The 24,312-nt window shown below is 36.3% G+C and overlaps 1 protein-coding gene and 1 non-coding gene across 3 annotated transcripts in view; both read left to right on the top strand.

Moving 5' to 3' along the window:
* The window catches only part of TUT7 (terminal uridylyl transferase 7), a 66,359-nt gene that overhangs the window by 20,593 nt on the left and 21,454 nt on the right, over nucleotides 1–24,312 (top strand). For both annotated transcript variants that reach the window (XM_049784130.1, XM_049784128.1), the window contains exons 10-21: nucleotides 3,152–3,304; nucleotides 6,533–6,713; nucleotides 7,772–8,817; nucleotides 9,834–9,984; nucleotides 11,516–11,602; nucleotides 12,363–12,463; nucleotides 15,395–15,452; nucleotides 16,079–16,182; nucleotides 18,142–18,231; nucleotides 19,005–19,118; nucleotides 23,296–23,373; nucleotides 23,952–24,129. In XM_049784130.1, coding sequence (XP_049640087.1) covers nucleotides 3,152–3,304; nucleotides 6,533–6,713; nucleotides 7,772–8,817; nucleotides 9,834–9,984; nucleotides 11,516–11,602; nucleotides 12,363–12,463; nucleotides 15,395–15,452; nucleotides 16,079–16,182; nucleotides 18,142–18,231; nucleotides 19,005–19,118; nucleotides 23,296–23,373; nucleotides 23,952–24,129 — 2,341 coding nt within the window. The remainder of the gene's footprint in view (nucleotides 1–3,151; nucleotides 3,305–6,532; nucleotides 6,714–7,771; nucleotides 8,818–9,833; nucleotides 9,985–11,515; nucleotides 11,603–12,362; nucleotides 12,464–15,394; nucleotides 15,453–16,078; nucleotides 16,183–18,141; nucleotides 18,232–19,004; nucleotides 19,119–23,295; nucleotides 23,374–23,951; nucleotides 24,130–24,312) is intronic.
* Nucleotides 10,867–10,999, top strand: LOC126030305 (small nucleolar RNA SNORA72). Its single transcript, XR_007503100.1, has one exon. It is a non-coding gene; the product is annotated as a small nucleolar RNA SNORA72 (small nucleolar RNA).

Here is a 24,312-nt window from a genome sequence, read left to right as displayed (position 1 = left end):
GGCAAAGATGAGAACACTACCTGTGGAAATTATGTTCTAATGGATTCTTTCCCAATCAATTACTAAACTTTATAGATGCTTCTAAAATTTTTTCAGTGATGAATGGATGGATCGACTTGTTCTCTTTGTAATATGAAATTATCTTTTATTGAAATAAAAAATGAGAGTTAAAAAATGTGTTAAGACATCTACCAACTCTACTAGATGTAGAACTTTACTGTCAAATACTATTTTTATATTGTCCTTATGATGAATAAGATTTCAGTCAAATTAACCATTGCTTTTAGATAAAGTTTTTTGGAGGGACTTTCAGCCATACCCAATGGCACTCGGGTTACTCTGGCTTTGAACTCAGAAATCACTCCTGGCAGGTTCAGGAAACCATATGAGAGCTGGAGATCGACCCTGGGTTTGCCATGTGCAGGTCAACCACATGCAAGGCAAATACCTTACCCACTGTGCTATAGCTCTGGCTCCTCTAGATAAGACTATAAAGCTTCTGAAACAATACAGAAGACGAAATGGACTGCTCTTTTTCCTCAATAGAAAGTCAATTTCCCATATAATATGGAGGCCAGAACTCCTCTTACTACTCCAACCTTGTTATAAATAACAACTACTAATTTTCAGCAAGATGCCCGAAAGAACAAGGTAAAGAAAGACTGGAGACTAAACAAACAAACTTGGGAGAAACCAAAACTTTGAGCCCAATAATCAGCAAAATATCTGTTTTTTCAATAGCTCTGTCTTTAAAGATAACTTTAATAGAAAAGCCATTCTTTCTGGGCCTGTTAACTGGAGTCACCAGATAATTGAGGATGAAAGCCAAGAAAGGAAAGATCAAAGAGATGGAACTTTTACTAGGGTGATACTCACTAGGGACATTTGATAGCAGGGCTTAAACCTTGAGCACCTGTAATATTTAGTATATACTTCAGCCTTGGTCTAGAATTCTTAATTTTCTGTGTAAACTCAGCACTTTTCTAGCCCTGCACTAGACTGGCCTGTCCAATTTGAGCTTGGAAACTGACATTCTTTGTTTATAAGCATTCTGTGTTTATAAAAAGAAATACTGAAAAATGTCATCCACATCTTACATGCATCAAATGATTCAGATCTCAGAGAAAGGCACCCCATCCCATCTCCTGCCCAAATTGGAAAAACATGACTAAAACAAGTTCTAACTTGACCAAAAGCCCAAGGACAGAATCCTGCCACTGAAGCCAATACCAGGTTAGGAAGATTTAGTTTGGATATTTACTTGAACAAGTGCACCCTGCCATAAACTCTCCCAGACATTTCTAGTCTTTTTTTTTCTCTCAAGGAACACCCATCAGATTATCTTAGTTGGAGAAAAATACTCTTAAAGATATTGGCAGGGTCAAGAAGAATAGTAGTGATTTTGAAATATGCCCAGAGTATTCTGTTTTCAAAAGTCTGTCCTCAAGAGAAATCCATCTTAGATTCTGTCAGTACCTAACCACTCTAGTTTACTATACTATACTATACTTACTATACTATACTATACTATACTATACTATACTATACTATACTATACTATACTATACTATACTATACTATACTATACTATACTATACTATACTATACTATTCTATACTATACTATACTATACTATACTATACTATACTATTCTATACTATACTATACTATACTATACTATCACTGTATAGAAAGATGGAGAACTGTACAATGCTTTATACTATACTATACAATCACTGTATAGAAAGATGGAGAATTGTACAGTGCTTCCTTACCCGTCATCTTTTGCCAAATATTAAGTGCTCTATAAGAAAAGTTTTCTAATGGAAAAAAAAACCCTGCATGTTCCTCAATGCCTTCTTGAGGAAATTCTGGAGAATCTTATGACAACAGGGGAGATGAAGACACCACTAGAGAAAGTTTTAACCTGACATCTACAGCTATAACAAAAAGTAAACTTATTAGCTTAACAAGATAAAGTTTAGCCAGATAAAATAAAAGGCATATTTGTTCTCTTACCCAGTGTATGCATTCTGTATTCAATAAATTTGAGAGACTTGGAAAGCCACAAATGGCTACAATCAGGACTTATTTTTTGTGGTGCTCAGGGACCATGTGCAGTGCCATGGATCTGAATTGCTCTGGCTCCCAACAAAAGAATGTCAACACGTAGTAGGCAATAAATGTAATTTAAGGTGAGTGCACAGCATTGTAATTAGCCAGTCATGAATTTTACACAATTAGGATTTAATATGTTACAGGTTATGAAAAGGAAAACAATTTGCAAGAACAGATGAGTAATATAAATATTATATAAGTATAACATATTATATAATATTATATAATTATAATATATAAGATAAGATAAATATTGTTATTCAAAGGAATCCAAAGAAATCCTAGGTTAAAATTGTCACAGTAATAATAAATGACAGTTTTATCAGACAGGACATGGTCGGGGAAAAGGTGTGAGCCTGATCTAAGACAAACTAAAAAGCAAAGTGAAAAATTGATAGTTGTTAAGAGATGCAAAATATGAGAGAAGGAAGAAAAGTGTTATTTGTAATAATATTGATAAGGTTTTACAAATAAATGACTTAAGACATTTCTAGATTAATGACACACTCATTGAACCATACATGTGAAACTAAGTTATGACTGAAGATGTCAACCTGAACTGTGGGCAGAGTCCATGAGAAATGTGGCTGTGTCTGCATTTTGTCAAGCCAATTACCTATAAAAGGTATCCATAATACCTTTTGAAGTAAGGTAAATAAAGAAATTTTACATTACAGAATCATATCACAATATTCAGAATTCAATCCAAAATTAGTCAAAATACATCAAGCCAGGAAAATTCGTCCCAGATTAAAGTGAAAAGAAAGCAGTAACTGCCAAACCTGAGATAAACAAGAGTCAGAAACCATCAAAGTAATTAAAGAGTGGGCATCTTTCCCAACCTTGTCTCAAACTGTTTACCAAAGAAGTATTTCACAAGCTGTATTTCTCTTTTATTTTAAAACGTGTTTTTTTTTAATTTGCAGGTATCACAAATATCCATAAATAATACCTTTTATATATTTTAAAAGTACATTCTTTTCATTTATGTTCCTGAATACACACTGATACAAGTCTTTTCTTTTTTTCCTAGATTGAAGGATACTCCTTAAACAGACTAGGGAATTTCAATCTTAAAGACATTCAGAAAGATGCTGTGATCTGGGAATACACTGATAATGTAGCAACGGATGTAGACAAAGCTAAAGAAGGAGCATCAAAAGAAATTCCTGTCAAAAGGGGACAGGTCTGTTATATTGTTCTTACTTCTAGTTTTATTAATTTAGTTCTCAATGGAGTTTAAGCTTATCAATCCTTTTCTGTCAAATATCAACTTTTCATGACTATTTTCTCTAGTCCTTTGAATAAATGAGGAGGGAGAAAAGGTAAAACTAGGTCATTAAATTTAGTTACTAATGCTTTTTGTGTATGTGCAATAGCCTATAAATAAGTCAGTGATAAATCATCAAAGAATTTAGATTTTTAGATTATATTGTGTATTTTTAAGTAATATAAAAAACAACTAACTCAGATTACTAACAATATAACAAGTCAGTGATTAAGAACATGATTTAGGGTCTGGAGAGATAAAAAATTTAGGACACTTGCCTTGCATGCAGTTTGACCCCAGTTTGGTCTCTGGCACCACATATGATTTCCCATGTACCACCTGGCAACATCTGGTTTTCCAAGTACCCCTGAGCACAACCAGATGTGACACCAAAATGAAATGAAGAATAGAATTCTGCCCCAGATTAGGGACTAAGCACTGATATTATAGCCTTGTTCATATTGGACTAAAAGTCCACAAAATACATCATACAGGATTCTAATACCTGTTTTTCACAAATAAAGTCATGTAATTTCTATAGTTAATATATATTTATACCTAAAAGAAGAGAAAGTGGTGAATCATTTGTCCAGTTGTTTTCTAGAATCTTGAGCATTGTGGTATATAGGAAAAGGATTGCCTTCTACCTCAGCTGCTTTGTTTCCTATTTGGGGTTCCACTAATGGGAAAAAATAAAATAATATTCAGGAAGTTGAACCAGAGTATATGAATTGTATCTCAGCTCTCCTACTTACTAGCTGTGTGTCTTCAAGCAAGATACCTAACTGTGCCCCAGTTTCCTCACCTAAAAATGGAGTTGATATTGTTACTCTCTTAGGGTTGTTGATTTATAGATTGCATAACTCAGTGCCAAGCATGTGGTAAGCACTTAAGTCTTTGTGTCTGTTTTATTTGAAAAAGAAAGTGTGCTGCTCTACTTAATGCCACAATATTAAAATGATGTATGTACTACTGGTCCCAAAATATCAAAGATCTTTTAAGTTTTATTTATGGTACTGTAATTTCAGTGAGATACATAGAAAATCCTTACTAGTGCTAAAACTTATGGATAAAGGGGCCGGAGAGATAGCATGGAGGTAAGGAGTTTGCCTTTCATGCAGGAGGTCATCGGTTCGAATCCCGGCGTCCCATATGGTCACCTGTGCCTGCCAGGAACAATTTCTGAGCCTGGAGCCAGGAATAATCCCTGAGCACTGCCGGGTGTGACCCAAAAACCACAAAAAAAAAAAAAAAAAAAAAAAAACACCTTATGGATAAAGGTGAAATTTAATATGGCTTTAAGTTTCTGGGAGTTTTCTTTGTGTTCTCAACTACAGTATTTAGGATCTAGACATTTTCTATCCCTTCTGCTTTGAAAATCCACCTGATGAATGACTTTATATTACTTGACAGACATTGTGGTTGAGATTTAATGTGAATTTTTAAAATGTGATGAGGGGCCGGAGAGAGATGACAGGAGGTAAGGTACTTGCCTTGAATGCAACTGACCCCAATACAATTCCTTAGCACCACGTATGGTTCCTGGAACATTGCCAAGGGTCCCTCCTGAGCACAGAGCAAGGAATAGACCCTGAGCACCATATCAGGTATGCTCCCCTCCAAAAAAGGCAAAAGCAAAAGAAATTTGAATGGAAAAACTTTTGCCATAAGTCCAATAACTACGTTACCTTTATATTTTTATGCTACTTAGATGAAGTATTTTGCCACTTCTGAAATTGAGTGGAAGGTCTGTATAAGTTGAAGTGTGACAATGTTTTTGTCCTGTCATAATCAGTGGGACCTTTAACAAGTCACTAAAAAGTTCCATCTCTTGAAATATGTGGGAGTTGAACTAGATAACCTCTTAAGAGCATCATCTAATTGTGACATGTTTCAATGATACATGAATTTATTGTTCCTAAAAAAACTAAACTGAAAAAAAAAATACAGGAAACAACCAAGTCTGCCAGATGCATTCCCTTGTTTCTGATTTAATCTTCATAACTATCCTGTGTTATAGGTGGTATCATCCCTACTCTGCAGATATGGTAGCGACCATTTTTTGAACATGTGTGCCAGGCACTGTGCTAAGCTCTTTACAGACACTCACTCAGTCCTCCCAACAACCCTATGAGGTGGGTACTATGATCCCCATTGTTCAAATGAGGAAACTGAGGCTTAGACGGCTTGCATACTTTAATCAGGATCTGACACAGCTAATACATGGCAGAGTTGGATTTCAATTCTAAATATGTCCCGTTCCAAAGCTAGTTAATTTCTTTAGACACTGTGCTACATTGCCAACCTGAGAGGTTAAGTCATAGAGCAATTAAAAGCTATGAAACAGCAAATTTCTATTTGAATCCATTTTCCCCCTACCTTTAATCCTATGCATTCCAGTGTATTACATCACAGTATAATCCAATTTGCCAAGTCTGTGAATATAAAATTAGACTCAAGTTTCTGATATCAAGAGATATTTTACTTTCCAATTGACAGATTCCACTGACAGATTCACTGAGCTTTTTACAGTCTTCACCTACTGCCCATCTGTGTGATCTATTAAAGTTGCCCTCCTCTAATAAAGGCAGTAAAAAGAAGAACTTGGTGCTGAAAATAATAGTAGTCTGTGTACAGTTCTCTGTGATTATAAATTATGCTCAAAATTAGGAATGCTTCCTGGTTCTTAAAAATGTGCCTGTCTGGGGCCGGGAAGGTGGCGCTAGAGGTAAGGTGTTTGCCTTGCAAGCGCTAGTATAGGATGGACCGCGGTTTGATCCCCCGGCGTCCCATATGGTCCCCCCAAGCCAGGAGCGACTTCTGAGCGCATAGCCAGGAGTAACCCCTGAGCATCAAACAGGTATGACCCAAAAACCAAAAAAAAAAAAAAAAAAAAAAAAAAGTGCCTGTCTCTAAAAATAAGTAAATTTTTAACATTTTCTAATACCAGGAATGCAATAAAAGACTGCTTTTTCTAGTAAACAAGATAGATTTTATTTGGCTAGATGGATTGTCACATTCATATCTTTGCTAAGGTTTCTTTTATTTAAAAAATACATGGTGTTTGAATGATCTCTGTAGTTTTTCAGATTATGCTGATCTTAAATAATAATGATCTGTATATTTTCTCTTTGCTCTTAATAGGTATCATTAGTATTTGACTTAAAGCACCAGCCATCAGTACCAGTTGGGCAGCTCTGGGTGGAATTGCTTCGATTCTATGCATTAGAATTTAATTTGGCTGATTTAGTGATAAGTATCCGAGTTAAAGAATCAGTGTCTCGTGAATCAAAGGATTGGCCCAAAAAGCGAATTGCCATTGAAGGTATGCTGTTCCATTTTATTTCAATATCAAGGTACTAGTTTGACATACATTCTTTTATTTCAGCCTTTTTGGCTATGTATGCAAGGTAGGTAGGCCTTACTCCAAAAATAAAATTTCTTTCACACATTATTCAAGGGAACGAAATTGTTAAGACTTGAATTTTTAAGATGCTGCAATAGATTCTCATAATTTATAATATAAGCAACTAAAATATTGCTTGCTGAATTCTTTATAAATTATCAACTTTGGGGCTGAAGCAGTGATATTACAGGTAGGGATACTTGATTTGCATATGACTGACCTGGACTTGATCCCCACCATCCTATATCGTCCTCCAGTCTTGCCAGGAGTAATTCTGGAATGTAAGCCCCGAGCACCTTACTCAGCACCACCTCGCCGGCCCCTGCTTCTAATAATTTAAAAATTTCCTAAATGGAATACTTTTATATTCGCTTGATTTTCATCAAGCTTTATGTTCCATCAGGCTTTATGTTTGCATTTAGCATAACTTCTGTGCCATCACAGAGATCTCACATGTTAAACCCTCCCCTGCAGTTTCTCTGGCTCAGCTCTTCTGGCCAATTGCCTAACCCGCTGGAGTTCTAGGGGAGGAGAAAAGATTGACAGAAGTTTTGTTTCCTCCTGGTGCCTCCCTCTCACCCCTGAATTCAGTCCAGCCAGTTCAGTGATGGGGCTTCCCAGGGCAGAAGAGTGGAGGTAAGCTGATCCAAGAACAGGCACAGGATGAGTGGGGAGGAAGAGTATTCAGGAGAGCCTGGTGGGAAGACCTTGCTTCCTTAGGTTATAGGAGCTGCACTGATGTTGCCTTTCCTGTCCCCACAATCACAGAATAGTAGGTGAGGATTCTGGTTCTGAACAGCATATGCTCTCTTAAGAGATAAGATTATTAGAAGCCTTTCTCTTTGTTCTTTAACTGTTGTTTCTTACTTTTTTATGATAAATTCTGTGTTTACTGTTTATCTGCAGCAGGGTAACTTTTAAAACCTGAAATAAAAATATATATCGGAGTGTTGGATTTTGTTTTGTTTCTGTTACAGATCCCTACTCTGTTAAAAGAAATGTGGCAAGGACCCTAAATAATCAACCTGTATTTGAATATATACTTCATTGTTTAAGGACAACATATAAGTATTTTGCTCTACCACACAGAATTACAAAATCCAGCCTTGCAAAGCCTCTAAATACTGTCAAATGTATTCCCAAGCATTGTAAAGAAGTAGCAGTGCATGATCCAGATGTTGAAATAAAAGGTGGTAAACTAAAAAACTCAGTTTTGGCTCAAGGAATTGGTGCAGCCCCTTCAGCTGCAGATCCCTACAAGGTTCAGCCCCTTGACAGTAAAGAGATGACTGGAAGCCTGCCAGCAGATGAAGTAGGAAACCTGTATCTTGATGTCCAGCTTGGAAGTCCAGGCTCTGTCAAGACAGAAGTCAGCTGTGGTGATTATCAGGATGTTGCAGAGTACCACAAAGAAACTGAAGATAAAAATGGGAAAGAGAAGACTGCAAGGGAAGGCACACATCTTATTACTGTCTATGATCTAGTTTATGGCAAGCAGAGAGATCATGTTATCTGTGACAGCACACAGAATGATTTAGATGTCTGCCAAAATCCTACAGCTAAAGAAAGTGAAGGGTTTGCTAGCATGAATGAGCAGGTTGATGCTAAAGAAAGGATAGAAGGTACTAAAGAACTGAAAGGTATTCTAAGTCACTTTGCCTCTTCTAATCAGAGCCACACATCAGGAATCATTGACTCTGAGGAAGAGGAAGAGGAGGAGGGTGAAGAACTCGGGCTCACTACTACCCACAGGGAAGATAAAGACAACATTGCTAATGAAGATGAGTTAAACAATACTTATGTTGGATCAGGGGATGAGGATGCCCTGTCTGAAGAAGGTGAATTAGGTGGGCCCGCTGGGTATGAAGACTTGAAAGAATGTGAAACACACATAGATGGAGCTCTCCTGACAGAATTGAATAAGATCAGTCTTCAAGATAAAGGCATATGTGAGGAAAATGCACCTGTGGATCAGTCTGATTTCTTCTATGAATTTAGTAAACTCTCCTTCACCAAAGGCAAGGTAATCAGCTAATCCTAAACTTAGGAAGGAGACCTGAGATCAAACTTTAATGTCTTTTTTTCCAGTTTTTTGGTTTTTTGGGGTCATACCCGGCAGCGCTCAGGGGTTACTTCTGGCTCTATGCTCAGAAATCGCTCCTGGCAGGCTCAGGGTACTATATGGGATGCTGGGATTCGAGCCACCATCCTTCTGCATCCAAGGCAAATGCCTTACCTCCATGCTATCTCTCCAGTCCCCTTTTTCCAGTTCTTATGTGCTCAGACATAGCTTTGTTCCTGACTCCTGCTAGGTAAGGTGTTGGTTTTCACTGTGGTACAACCCTCAGTCCATTTCTTTATTTTTAGACTCAGGAATTTTCATAGGTAATGAAAATAATAACCTTTTTCTCTTAGGGTCTTTCTGTTTCAGTTCAGAATGACTTCATGTGTTCTGACCCTGTTGTCCTGTTCCCTCTTCCTGGTACATTTCCCCAAGTTTATGACCCATAAAGAGTGAGTCCAGGTTGATGACCAAAAACCCTTTATTAACTTAGAACAGTACTTACATAGAACCAAAAGAGGGACTAGGATATCTGAAGGGTAAAAGAAAATGGAGAGAGGGATGAGGTGCTAGGGAAAAACTATGCTGGAACCATGGGGTTTAAGAGTGCCCTGGAGCAAGTCACTATTGATTACCTGAGCCTTCTGTGAGGGAGGAGGAACTGCCTGAGGTCAAGCCCAATTAGAATTATTAATGAGGGTAATTGCCCCTCTTTGTGTAGTCCCTCTTCATCTGGAGCAATGATGTCTCCAAGCTTTCAGCCTCAAGCAGAATCCCTGGAACAAATGCTCTACTGGACCGGACTCCCTTGAACAAATAGTTTTACCGAGGTTCCTTCTGCCAGGAGGTTCGGGAACAGAGGGCATCCAATATATTTTCAATCATTTGGAAAATGAAGTAAACTGTGCACTTAAAAAGTCAAGATCCTGCCAAATAGTTTATCTTAAGCCTTGTTTTGCTTTGCCATCTTTCTGCAGACTCCTACAGTAGTATGCAGTTTATGTAAACGAGAAGGTCATCTAAAGAAGGACTGTCCTGAGGACTTCAAAAGAATCCAGCTGGAACCTTTGCCACCATTAACACCCAAATTTTCATATATCTTAGATCAAGTTTGCATGCAGTGTTATAGTAAGTCATTAATATTTCTTTTGGGTTTGTTCAGAATATTAAATTCACATTTTTCTCATTCTCTGAGTTGCAAGTCAGTTAGTTACATAATCTAGGTTAAGTCTGTTCCAGTCTTCATATGTCCATAGTGGTTTATGTATTTGCTTCTATTTGGGACAATCAGTAAGTGAGTGTCACAGACATGGAGAAAGGAAAGAATTACAGATGATTTTTTTAAGTGGTTTGCCTGCCCCACTCTGCACCTGATCACTTTAAGTCTTAAGTTTAGAGTTTTGTGTTTCCCAACTAGTGTTTTTTGAAATGATTTTATATTATTATTTAGTATTTTATAACAAATATTCCTCAGGTCAAGTAAAGAATAACTGTTTTGGAATTGGAGGTGTTGGAGAGGATGGTGGAGAAGCACCTGGTGCTCATGAGCAAATCCCAGAAATTCCGGTGGGGGGCATTTGATGCCGGAGACTGAGCCCAGGCCTCCCACATGCATAATACACAGTCAGTCCTTTAAGATATCTCACTGGTCTGCAAATTTTGAAATAACACTCACCATACCCTCAAAGAGTTAGTTGATTGGTAAAGAATTCCATTTAATTATTTAACCTAGCATTTCTAAAACCTGACCATAGATGATCTCTAATAGCCTCCATATGGCTCTTTAATGTAGGGAAATTAGGGAAATATAGGAAATGGGAAATGTAGGCATATGGAAATTTGAAGTTCTATAAAGATGCATGGAGAGATAGTACAGTAGCTAGGATGCTTGCCTTGCACCCAGCCACCCTGGGTTTGATTCTGATCACCCCTATGTGGTTAGCCAAGCCTCACCATGTATGATCCCTGAGCATTAATAGGTGTGCCCCCCCAAAAAAAGAACAGAGAATTCTGAGAATATTCTCATTTTTATTTTTTAGTAATCAGAACAAGCTAAGTATTCATGATAATAAGTTCATGCTTGTGTCTCCAGACCTCCTTCTTTTCCTTACTAGGTCTGGTTTTATAAATGCTAGTGATATATCAAAGGGGGTGGAGGGTGGAGAAAATGATGGCTCATGAGTAGAAAACATAAATAAATAAACAAATAGTAGAATTTGATGCATCTTTATTATATCTTGAGATATCTGTGCTAGAAGACATTTGTGATTTTGAGTCTTGAGCTATAAAGGAAACTAGATCCAGCTTTATAAAAATAAATGTGCAAATATTCACAAATTTTTGTATTTATTTACATTTTGAGGAATCCTTGCATTGTTCCCTTTATAGATCCATGGATCTCTTAAGAACAATTATAAAATTAAATTTAGTTTAATTTACATTTTTAGAGTGTTCTCAATATTAGACTCATTTAAAGGCATTCGCTATACTCCTAAATGTGTTTTATCTAGAAGGCACATGAAATTTAAGGATTTTTTTTTTTTTTGCTTGCTTGCTTGTTTTCTATCTTTTTAGCTTATAAGTCTAACTTTGATAAAGTTAAAAAAAATTTTAGACAATGTAAACAGTCATTGTTTCTTAATGTTTCTATTTTAAACAGAGGATTTTTCTCCAACTGTTTCAGAAGATCAGGCGCGTGAACATATTCGACAAAACCTAGAAAGTTTCATAAGACTGGAGTTCCCAGGTAAATAATTATGTGCCTTTCTCTGAAAAGAAAGGTCTAACAGAATGAGTACATCAGTAATAAGGAAATTAAATTCTGAGAATAAGAAGATAATCATATTGCTGCAGGACTTTAGCTGATAAATCTAAGATGGTCTGGTCCACCCTGTCTTCAATTAGTATAGAGAATTTGAGTGATATAGAAAACACTGATACAGTGTTTGTCTTAGCTGATGCCACGAGGGAGTTTAACTTAGTATTATGTTTAATGTCAACATCATTCTTTTAAAATGTAAGTCAGGGGCCAGATCGATGGCACAAGCGGTAAGGCGTCTCTGCCTTGCCCATGCTAACCTAGGATGGACTGCAGTTCAATCCCCCGGCATCCCATATGGTCCCTCAAGCCATGAGCGATTTCTGAGCGCATAGCCAAGAGTAACCCCTGAGCATCACCAAATGTGGCACAAAATCCAAAATAAAATGTCAATTAAGTAGTGTACTTGCATCATGAAGTATAATAAATGAAAATATATGTTGATATTAGACGTTTTTCTTGAAATGTTCTTGATTTAAAAATATAGTATTGGGTATTTGTTATGCTATTTATAGTATGTGTATTTACAAGCAAATCTTGAGAGAAAATTTATAATGTTTGATTCATAGGAACATAGTTTGTGAGTTCAGTATAAGATAGTTAACTAGGTTTGATTCATAAAAGTGTTATTTTGATCAAAATATTAAATGTATTCAGGTAATCATTACTTTCTATATATTCCTAATAGGAACTAAGTTGAGCTTGTTTGGCTCCTCAAAAAATGGATTCGGATTCAAACAGAGTGACCTGGATGTCTGTATGACTATTAATGGACATGAAACTGCTGAGGTATAGTAACCATGCAAAATTTTTATTTACTGTGGCAGTGTGATTTGGACAAAATTAACTGACAGTGCACCTAGTATTTTTCAGGTTTATCACTGTGCCATTTAGAGTACATCATTTGGTATTCTGACTGAATGCATAACATCGACTGTGTGTTTTGTCTAGTTTGGTGCCTCGTATTGCATGTCACCCCATCACTAAGCTGGGAACTATCCCTAAACTCTGAGGCAGGAACAAAACTTCTTCCTTATTTTTAGCATTGTTATTAAGGCCCAAAAGCCAAAAAATAGAAATTTAGAAGTGAATGTGGAGAAGGCTTATTCTTTCAGTCTAGTAAACTGAATTTGAAAATGACTTACCGTATTTGCCGGCATATAAGACGACTGGGTGTATAAGAGGACCCCCTAATTTTGCAGTTAAAACATAGGTTTAGGCCTATATTCGCTGTATCAGGCAGAACGTTCCTGTGCTGCAACTGTATGTACCACAGTGAGCCAATCACAACAAGCAAAGGTTCAAAGGTTCTACTGTAATAAACTTCCTCTCTGACTCTGGCCAATCTGAACAGGCTTTTTACAGTGTAGATTTGGGTCCAGAACATTGTCTAATTTGCATGCATAAAAAGCCTGCTTGGATTGGCTGAGTTAGAGAGGCAGTCCAAGCAGCCTTGCAATGATTGGTGCAGGATCGAGTTGGAAAAAATGTTATGTGGCAATATTCAGACAACTTTCGTTTAGCAGCATATTGAAACATTTTTCGGGATATACTCGGCGTAGATACGGTACAAGGGGCCAGAGCGATAGCACAGTGGTGGGCATTTGCTTTGTACACAGCCCAGGTTCGATCGTGGGCATCCTATATGGTCCCCCGAGCCTGCCAGGAGTAATCCCTTAGTGCTGCTGGGTGTGGCCCTCCCCCCCAAAAAAAAGAAGAAGAAGAAAGAAAGAAAGAAAAAAAAATAAAGAAGTAAAATGGCTTACAAGTCTTTTAGAAAGCCAGATCATCCTTTTCAGTGTCCTATTGACATAGCTTTAAAGACAGAGTTTGGCATGTAAATAAACTCACAAAATTTAACACGAACAAAGTTTTGCGTGAGCACAGTCAGCAAACTCAAGCCCATAGGCTAACTCCATCCCACAACTTGCTGTGAAGACATTATTAGAACAGTGCCATTCCCTTCATTTCTGATTTTCTTATTGCTGCTCTAAGAAGTGTTGAGTAGTTGAAACAGTTAATATTACTTGCAATACAAAAAATGTTTGTCAGCTCTGGTGGACAAGAAGATTATTATTGATATTATTTGGGGGATAGACCCAGAAGTGCTCAGTGACCACTCCAGTCCAGCCTTGGGAAACCATGTCAGCCTCTTAAGCTATTGCTCCAGCCTCAGGAGACATTTATAAAATATAAAATGGTAGTTAGAAAGATAGTACAGGGGTAAAGATCCTTGCTTGAACACTGCTGACACAGGCTTATTTCCTGGCACCATACATGATGCCTCCAGTGCCACCAGGAATCACTTAGAAGCAGAGAGCCAGGAATAGTCTCTGTCGACATAACATCTTCTCCTGCCCCACTGCATGAGACAATATAAAAAAACCATTTTAAAATAAAAACTATCAAACGGTGCATAAAGTTATAAAAACTGAGAAATGCTGATTCTTTTTCATTTTATATTTTTCTTTTGAGAGGGGCATAACTAGAATTGCTCAGGGATCAATCCTGGCAGTGCTCAGGAGATCATAAAGGTACTGGGGGTCAAACCCAGGTTGGTCACATGCAAGGCATGCACCCTACCCATTGTACTGTCTCTATACATCACCCCCATTTTCATGTTTTTAAAACAGTAGTCCTTGAACTGTTCATTCAAATGAGTAATGCTACTTTTTTATTTGCTTGTTTTTGGGTTTCTTGGCCACACCCAACCTCTTTTAGGGCTTCTTCCTGGCTCTGTGCTTAGGTTTGGGAAATGATATAGGATGCTGGGATTGGAAACGAGGCTGTCTGTGTGAAAGGCAAATTACCTACCTTCTCTGCTATCACTCTGCCCCCTAATACTATTTTTTAAAAAGATTTTTTATGACTTTCCTTACTTCTGGAACTATCTTTTGGGGGATGTGGGATGAGTGGGGGCTGTTGAGTCACACACACACCAATGTTCAGGAATCATTCCTGGCTCTGCACTTAGGACTTATTCCTATCAGTGCTTGGGAGAACAGAGGGGATGTTGAAGATGAAACCCAGATTGGCCACATGCAAGGCTAGCTGTACTTTCACAGTGGCCCTGGAACTTTTTTTTTTTTTTGCAGATGTAACTAATTTTGGAAATAGCCAGAAGAAAGCCTGAGTAGTGAATAAGTTGGATAAGCTTATTAGATTTAATATCTGATCAGTATTGAATTGAATTGAATCAATACTGATTTTTCATGACTTAAAAAACTAATAGGGGTTTACAGTTTAAAATTCAGGATATGTTCTGGAATATGTTTCAAACCATCAGTATTTATGTTGGAAAATTTTAACCAAAATATTTTAAGTATGGCTTATTTGAAATATCTGTATTGGTAGGATTCTTCTTTTATACATTATATTTTTTGGCTCTTCTATGGAGTACTCAGAATTAATCATTTTGCCTCGTAGTTCATTATCCCTTAGCTTTTAATAGCCATTACAGAATAAATAAGATGGGCCGTAGAATCTATCTTATGTTGTAACATAGTTTAGTTCCAAGTGGCATCATTACCTAGAAGGGCAAAAGAAGTTGTTTTCGCTCATAGTTCACGCTTCTAAATAATGATGTCAGCCTTAAGAGCACCTCTAAAAGTACTTATTAAAGTGCTTTTAAGGGAAAGGTAGAGGATGCTCAGTTGGTTCCTTAGGATGTTTTCTATGAATACTGATGAGTGCCCTTTTTTGACACCATTTTTGTTGCAGGGGTTGGACTGTGTAAAAACTATTGAAGAATTGGCAAGAGTTCTCAGAAAACATTCAGGTACCTTTATGAGCTTTCCTAAAATATTTTTAATCTTGTTTTAATGTATTACATACTCGGAATTTACTAGTACTAGTGATAAATCACTTATGGATATTTGTTTTGTAATATTAGTAGCTTGTTTCTATTTTTTTTTTTTAAACCACACTGTTGGTATGTGGGCTACTTGTAGCTCAGTGTTCCTGGCAGTGCTTAGGAAACTGTATAGTGCTGGGAATCAAAGCTGGTCCTGTATACAAGCATGAACTCTAGCTCCTTCATCTTTTTCTCTGACCTTAATTTTGATATCTTTGAAATATATGATGGGGGAACCATGCCTGAACAGTACTTGGTAGAAGGCCAAATACAGTTACAACAATCTAACTGGGCTGGGGTCAGCCACATGCAAGGCAAGCACCTTAACCCCAGTATTATATTTCTAGCCTCCTCTTTTTTTATACTGTACTTGAAATGATTGTACTTAACAATTGTCAACATTTCAGAAGGATTTTAACAGATACAGAATTTTTTAATCCTAGTGAGTTAAATAAAACATTTATATTATTTTTATGGTAGACCTTGAGCTTAAGGTTTTTTATATTCCACACTGCTTGTATTCAGTGATATGATTTCTATTTCCTAAATAGGACTGAGGAACATTTTGCCTATTACAACAGCAAAGGTGCCAATTGTAAAGTTCTTCCATTTGAGAAGTGGTTTAGAAGTGGACATCAGTTTGTACAATACATTGGTAAAATTTCCTTTTTTTCTTTTGCTTAGATTCAAGGAAAGAAAATACTTATAAAATTTTAAAACCAAAAATAATAAATTTTTTTTTAAAAATTATAAAATTTTATTAAATTAGCTATTACTCTCATTTTATTTATTTTTCTGAATTACGTTGATTATGTTGCTATTAGTGTTCTGAAACTAAAACTAGCTATTGTTACCACAAAAGATGAGTGTAGGTCTCTCTCCAGGCCTATTATTTTATGGTGTAAGGGTATGACATTACTTGTTTTTTTTTTTTTTTATCTCTATGCTCATTCTAGGTTACACATTTAGAATCTTGCCCTTATTTTTTTTTTGTTCGTTTGTTTTTGGGTCACACCCAGCAGTGCTCAGGGTTACTCCTGGCTCTGCACTCAGAAATCGCTCCTTGGCAGGCTTGGGGGACCATATGGAATGCCGGGATTCGAACCGTCGTCCTTTTGTATGGAAGGCAAACACCCTACCTGCATGCTATCACTCTGGCCCAACCCTTATAACATTCTTTATCTACTGAAATCTTGTCCTCTTGCTGTAGCCTACTGCTCTGTAAGCTGTCCTTGGGACCCTAGTAACCCAGTTACTTTTCTTGGTCTCTAGTGAGACTTATGGGTGAAAATCTCTGCTGCCCCTTTTAAACATAATGTAGGGAGTAAAAAGGCAAAAAGATTGTTTAGCTGGATTGGTTTAGTTGGTTTATTTTTCACTGTCCCCACCTTCAAAATATATCCCATGACATATTTTGGCTAGATAACTTTTTAGAGAGATTTTTAATGACCAGTTAAGTTCACTTGTTTATTGGGCAAACATAACAGTTTTGTTAAATAAAATTCTAACCAAGGGAGCTGGAAAGGGAATAAGGGAGAACAAGGCTAAGGTGCATGGCTCACACATGGCTAATCTGAGTTTGATCCCCAGCATTCCATATGGTCCCCATGCACTGCCAGGAGTAATTCCTGAGTGCAAAGCCAGGAATAATCCATGAACATCATCGCTGTTAAAGCCCAGAAACAAACAAATATCTTATTGAGTTAATTCTAAAGATGGGGGAAGGGGGGTTCATACCCAATGATACATATGACTTAATTTTGGCTCTAATGAGGATCACTCCTGGCTTGGGAGACCATGTTAGGTACCTGGGATCAGATCCCTGGTTAACAGCATGGAATGTTAGCTCCCTAAACCCTGTACTATCTCTCCCTGACCTAAGATCTAATTGGTTTTATCAAGCAATTAATGAACAGACAGCTTTTGTATAAGTGAAGAATTTTAGATGCTGAGAGTAAGCTAAGGACAAAGGAAATTATTAGGTTAAGATAACTGACCGTGGGAAATGGAGAAACATCTTGTGGCACATTTTATAGTCTTTATTTGAGGATTGGGAAAAAACTACTTAATTGTTGGGCCAGAGTGATAGTACAATGGTTAGGATGCTTGCCTTGTTGCACAAGCTAACCCAGATTTAATCCCACGTACCCCATGTATTCCCCAGCCATGAATGATCCCAGAGAGCAAAGCTAGGAGTAAGCTTGACAGGTGTGACTAAAGCACAAGAAAAACAATAAAATAAAATAAGATGAAGTCAGAACGTCAAAGTGTTGGATTTCAGCCTTCTTTAATTTTGCAGTGTGTTATTTGTATATGTTTGCATATTTGATTTACTTCAGAGCCTTTTAGGACTACTCTATCCCCTTAAAGCATTTATTTAAATATTAAATATTTTGGGAAACCCCTTTCTATACAAAATTAAGTATTATTGGAATCATGAGATCTTAATTATTTAGTCAGTTAATGTGAGTTAACTCACAGTTATCTTGTGAGTATTAGTGTTTTTCTAAATGTCTTTATCTTGAGATAAATCACATTGTAAACCTTTTCAGAATTTTCCAGTTTTAGCCCTCTCCATTTTGATAGTCTTAGTGTATGATTCTCTTTTGAACAGGCTCTTCATAATACAAGACTTTTATTTGCTTATTCAGCTATTGATCCCAGAGTGAAATATTTGTGCTATACAATGAAAGTATTCACAAAGGTAAATATGATTCCCGTTGTCATTTATCAGGAAATTTGATTGTATGTTCAAAGCTTGTAGAAAACCTGTATGTTATTGTGAAAAACTATAGACATATAATGCTTCTTTTACCTAGTGGGGAAGCTCTCTTCAGTAAGCAAAATCATTACATTATGATTTATTTGAAGTGAATAGTCTCACTGCTTTGTTGGAATTGAAGATTATCTCATTTATTGTTCTTTTTTTTTTTTTTTTTTTTGGTGTTTGGGCCACACCCAGTGATGCTCAGGGGTTACTCCTGACTCTGTGCTCAGAAATTGCTCCTGGTGTGAGGGACCAATATGGGACGCCAGGGGATCGAACCGTGGTCCATCCTAGGTCAGCCACGTGCAAGGCAAATGCCCTACCACTGCACCACCACTCCGGCCCCATTTATTTTTCTTTTGATCAGTTTTGTTTTTATATTTTTGATAGCTCAATGTGTTTTTTATTGAATCAATGAATTTAAAAGTTACAAAGATATTTATGATTGATTGAGTTTCAGGTGTAGTGTTTCAACACTAATCCTTTCACCAGTTTCCACTACCTTCCACCACTATCACCAGTTTCCCTTCTAGCCTACCTCTACAGTTTTATTTTTATTGGCATGTATTAAAGCATTCTAAGAAATAGGCTTTTTAGTCCTTTATGTAAGCACCTTACTTTAATGAACATAGATAGTATGGCTACAGACAGCAGAAAGCACTTCAAATGGTATATATGTATAAGAGATTTTTCCTTTTTTCCTTCCCTAGATGTGTGATATTGGTGATGCATCTAGGGGCAGCTTGTCGTCATATGCGTACACACTTATGGTACTATATTTCCTCCAACAGCGGCACCCACCAGTCATCCCTGTCCTTCAAGAGGTACTAGTAGAAGCAAATTCTCTTATAGATAAAGCTGGGTAATCTTTGAATTCTCTCCTTTCTCTAAAATGTATGGTCCTGTTGACTTTTATATACATGGTCTCCAGTAAGTCTCCATCCCCTACTTTTTCCTAAGATTATTTCTGTTCTCAATACACATTAGTTTTTCTTTTAATTTTAACTGTTAATCAGTTTTATATCATTGCATTATGCACATGGACAAAATCATCCAATACTTGTCTTCTTTTCACTTATCTTTATATATCCCCTTGGAGTTCTTTCATTTTGCTATGATGATAAAAGTTCGTTTTTTTCCAAAATAACTGAATTGTGTTGCATCATATTAATTTGCCACAACATTATATACCGCTTTGCATTTTTAGCTAAGTAATGCCTTAAGCATTGGTGTTAACACTTGAGCTGACATTTTATTCTTTGGATAGATAACCAAAAATGAACTGTCTTGATCATGTTGTAGCTCTCTAGCTTCATGCGGGAGCATCATGGTACATTGCAAAGTGTCAACCAGTTTCTCCTTTTTAACAGTGCTGAAGAGTAGCTTTTTCTACACATCCAGCTGCAACACTTATTTTGACTTTTCTGTAAGCCATTTTCAGGTTGCTAAGTGTGAGAACTATAGCCTTAATTTATATTTCTCTTATGATCAGTGATGATAAGCATTTTAAAAAATTATTCTAGACACTGATTTACAAAACTATTACTGATAGGGTTTTATACTACCAATGTCTGATTCACTTCACCATTGTCCCAATATTTCTTAAGCCCCTCATTCCCTACTCCCACCATGGTAAGCTTCCTCCTGAAGACCACTTCTTAGTTTCTTTTATCTTTGGGCATTCGCTATTTCCTATGTTTTATTATATTTTTGTCTCCTAACTTCATTCAGTATTTTTTTTATATGTCAACTGTCTTCCTTGTCTTAAATCTTCTTCAGGGAAATGTGCACTCCAGGTTTATGGGTATGGCTCAGTGATGGAGCATTTCCCTTGCATGTATGAGGTCCTGTATTTCATTCCCAGCACTACCAGAAAAATAAAAGTTAAAGAAATATTATTTTTCTAGTCTTATTATACCATTTTTTTAAATTAGATTGATTAGTAGTTTTCTTATTGAATATATTTTATATAAAATTGGATATTGGGGCCGGAGAGATAGCATAGTAGTCGGGCGTCTGCCTTGCATTCAGAAGGATGGTGGTTCAAATCCCATCCCATATGGTCCCCCAAGCCTGCCAGGAGTGATTTCTGAGCGTAGAGCCAGGAGTGATTTCTGAGCGTAGAGCCAGGAGTAACCCCTGAGCACTTCTGGGTGTGACCCAAAAACAAAAAAAATAAAATAAAATAAAATTGGATATTAAGCCTGATAAGATGTATAGTATTTAAAGTATCTTTTCTCATTCTGCCTTGCATTCAGAAGGATGGTGGTTCAAATCCCATCCCATATGGTCCCCCAAGCCTGCCAGGAGTGATTTCTGAGCGTAGAGCCAGGAGTAACCCCTGAGCACTTCTGGGTGTGACCCAAAAACAAAAAAAATAAAATAAAATAAAATTGGATATTAAGCCTGATAAGATGTATAGTATTTAAAGTATCTTTTCTCATTCAGTAAACTTCTTTTTAAAAATTTTTATTGAGACCATTGTGAATTACAAGTCCTTCATAGTTGTATTTTAGGCATATAGTGACAGTAAATTAGGGCTATTCCCACCACCAGTGTTGACCTCCCTTCACCAGAGTTCCCAGCATGCATCCCATATCCCCATGCTTAGCCCCTGGATCTACCAGTGTAACAGGTCCATTTTGTATTTAGATTGTTATAGTTTAGGCTTCTTGATTCTATTGTCGTTGACTTTGGCTTGGGTATCTAGTTCTGGCCTCATTCAGTAAACTTTTTGTTTGGTTTTTATGTTCTACTGAACAAAATCTTGCAGCTTAATGTAGTCCCAGTTGTTTGCTTCTCTTACAGTTTTGAGGAGTTCCCAAAGGCATCTGTATAGTAATAATATCAAGTATTTCACTTTGTTTTATATATTTTATGATTTTCATCTTATATCTACATATTTAGTCTATTTTGAATTTCACTTCGTGGAATTTCACTCCTCCCCACCCTGGTTTTTAAGTCACACCTAGCTGAGCTCACAGCTTACTCCTAACTCAACTATTATCAGCTATTACTCATGACTAAGAGGATTTTATGTAGTGCTATGGATTGACAGGATCTGCTGCCTATACTTTTTCTGCTCTGGCCCATGAAATCATTTTTTATTAGAGTGTAGGTAGTAATGCATTTTAATTCTTTTGGATTTAGCTTCCTTTTTTTTGTTCTAGCTTTTATTTTTGGGCCACACCTGGTGGCATCAGGGTTACTCCTGGCTCTGTGCTCAGAAATCACTCCTGGCAGATTTTGTGGACCATGTGGGATGCTTGGGATTGAACCCAGGTCCGTCTCGGGTTGGCTACGTGCAAGGCAAACACCCTACTTCTGCTATCGCTTTGGCCCCTGGAATTAGCTTTTAATGTCCAGTTTTCCTAGCACGTCGTTGGAGATACTCCTTTCTCTATTATGTGGTCTTAGTCTTTTGGTTAGATGGGCAAATTATTTTTTGGTTGAGTGAACATTTTGACTATATTGATTCCCTCCAATTATGCACATAGAATGTCTTGCTATCTATGTGTGTTTTTTTAAAGTGTCTGATAGATTTTTGTTATACAAGTCTTTACCTCCTGTTACATTTATTCCTAGATATTTCTTTTGGGCACAGTTGTACATAGTGTCAATCTTTTGTATTTGCATATAGGAATGCAACAGATACTTTGTGTATACACACATGCACATATATGTTATCTGCAGATAATGATAATTTCCCTTTCCTGATTCTGGATTCCTTTTATATCTTGTCTTAATTACTTTCTTTAAGGCATCTAAAACTAAGTTAAATGAAACTGGTCATTGTCTTATTCCGAATTTAAAGAAAGCTTTTTCAGTTTGTCTTATTATTGGACCTGGTATTAGTTATAGGTTATATGGTATATACTTGAATAATAAACTATATGACCTTTATATATGGCCTGATAGGTAGATGTCTTCTAACCTCATTTTATTGAGGTTTTATTTTTTGTTGTTGTTGTTTTTAGGTCACACTTGGCTGTGCTAAGGGGTTACTCCTGGCTCTGCTCTGAGAAATCACTCCGGCAGGCTCAGGGAACCATATTGGATGCCGGGATTCAAACCCACTTCTGTCCTTATTAGCCTCATGCAAGGCAAACACCCTGCCACACTGCTATCACTTTGGCCCCCATTCTATTGAGTTTTTATCTTGATTGGGTGATTCTCCAAAGCTTCCTTATGATCTTTTGGCATATAATATTTTTCTTTTATTGATAATAGTATGCCACCTGAATTGATATACTTCTCCTTTGCTTCTGTATGATCTTTTGACATACAAATTTTATCTTAGTAATAGTTTATTGGTGAATTGATTTGCATATAGTAAACTAAACATCCCTGGAATCAGATCTACCTGACATGAATTTTATCTTTTGTTGTTCTGTTGAATTATATTTGCTAGTATTTGGTTGATGTTTATTAATACATGTCTGGCAGAGACATTGGTCTCTTATTTTCTTTATATGTATTATGCTCTTGTCTGCTCTTGGAATTAAGATAATGGAAGCTCATAACATGTCTTTTGTGTTAACCTTTAAGCTTTTTGGAAAAGATCAGAATCTAAGTTTTTCTTTAAACAGTAAAATTCATGGTTGAATCATCTATTTCTGGATTTTAGGTTAACTTTTTGACTACTGTTTTAATTTTCATACTTGATAGTTCAAGTTTTCTATTTCATCTTGTTTCACTGTTGGTAAATTACATACTAGTTTATCTAAAAATAGATACGGTTATCATATTTGTTGACAGTAGTTCTTAGTAACCTATTTCTTTATATTTTATGTTTCTATAATATATGTTGAAATTTTTGACTCCTCATTTGGGTTTCATTTGTTAGTTTCTCTCATAGAAACTTAGCTAAAGGTTTATCAGTTTGTGTCCTTCCAAAAGCAGCTCTTATCTATAGTTAAATTTATAATGCTTTTCCTACAAATTACTGTATCAATGCTTTAAGTTTATAATCCATACTAATTGTTTAAAAATTAATTTCAGATATACAAAGGTGAAAAGAAACCTGAAATATTTGTTGATGGCTGGAATATTTATTTTTTTGATCAAATAGATGAACTGGTACGTATTTTAAGAGAAAAGGCTTTTTATAAATTTTGACTAAAAGTATTAGTTGTATATGCTTTGGTGTAGGTGAACAATTATATTAGTATTTGTTAAATCTATATTAAAACAATAAGAACTATCATCCTTTGATGTTGAAAACGCTTTTATTAAGCCAACTGAGTTTTCAGTAACTATGTCCAGGATTTCTTTAATACCTGATTAATAAGGGAATGTTTGATCTGTGATTTTTCTACTAAGATTTTGGAAAGACATTTTGTATTAACCAAGACATCAATTTATAGCTCTTGATCAAGTTTATTTACAGATTCTTTCATTAATAAGTATTTCGGGATTTGACATTTAAAACCTTAAGAAACTCCCTTCAATGACTTGGAGAAGTCATTGAATAGACTTCATTATCAATAAAGTTATAATTGGTGTTTTTAAATATTGATTAATTATAGTGTAGACTTATTTCTTAACTAAGTAGAAATAAGTCTAAATTTTACTCCCTGAGATTAAAAAGAACATCAACATAGTAATACTTTATTATATAAGGAAAGTATGATATTTATTTTTCTATATACTTCTAGCCCACCTATTGGCCAGAATATGGAAAAAATACAGAATCTGTTGGTCAGCTATGGTTGGGACTTCTTCGTTTCTACACAGAGGATTTTGATTTTAAAGAACATGTTATTAGCATCAGAAGAAAAAATCTGCTTACAACATTTAAGAAACAGTGGACTTCAAAATACATTGTTATTGAAGGTATAAATAAGACCAAATTTGAATAGAATACAAAGTCAGAACTATAAGGATATTCATTTTTCTTCTTTTTCTTTTTTTTTTTTTGTTTTTTGGGCCACACCCGGCATTGCTCAGGGGTTACTCCTGGCTGTCTGCTCAGAAATAGCTCCTGGCAGGCACGGGGGACCATATGGGACACCGGGA

The sequence above is a fragment of the Suncus etruscus genome, chromosome 1 (assembly GCF_024139225.1).
Source record: "Suncus etruscus isolate mSunEtr1 chromosome 1, mSunEtr1.pri.cur, whole genome shotgun sequence".
Classification (NCBI taxonomy): Eukaryota; Metazoa; Chordata; class Mammalia; order Eulipotyphla; family Soricidae; genus Suncus; species Suncus etruscus.
Note: the sequence above shows the minus strand (reverse complement) of the source record. Positions and strands in the feature narration are given on the sequence as shown.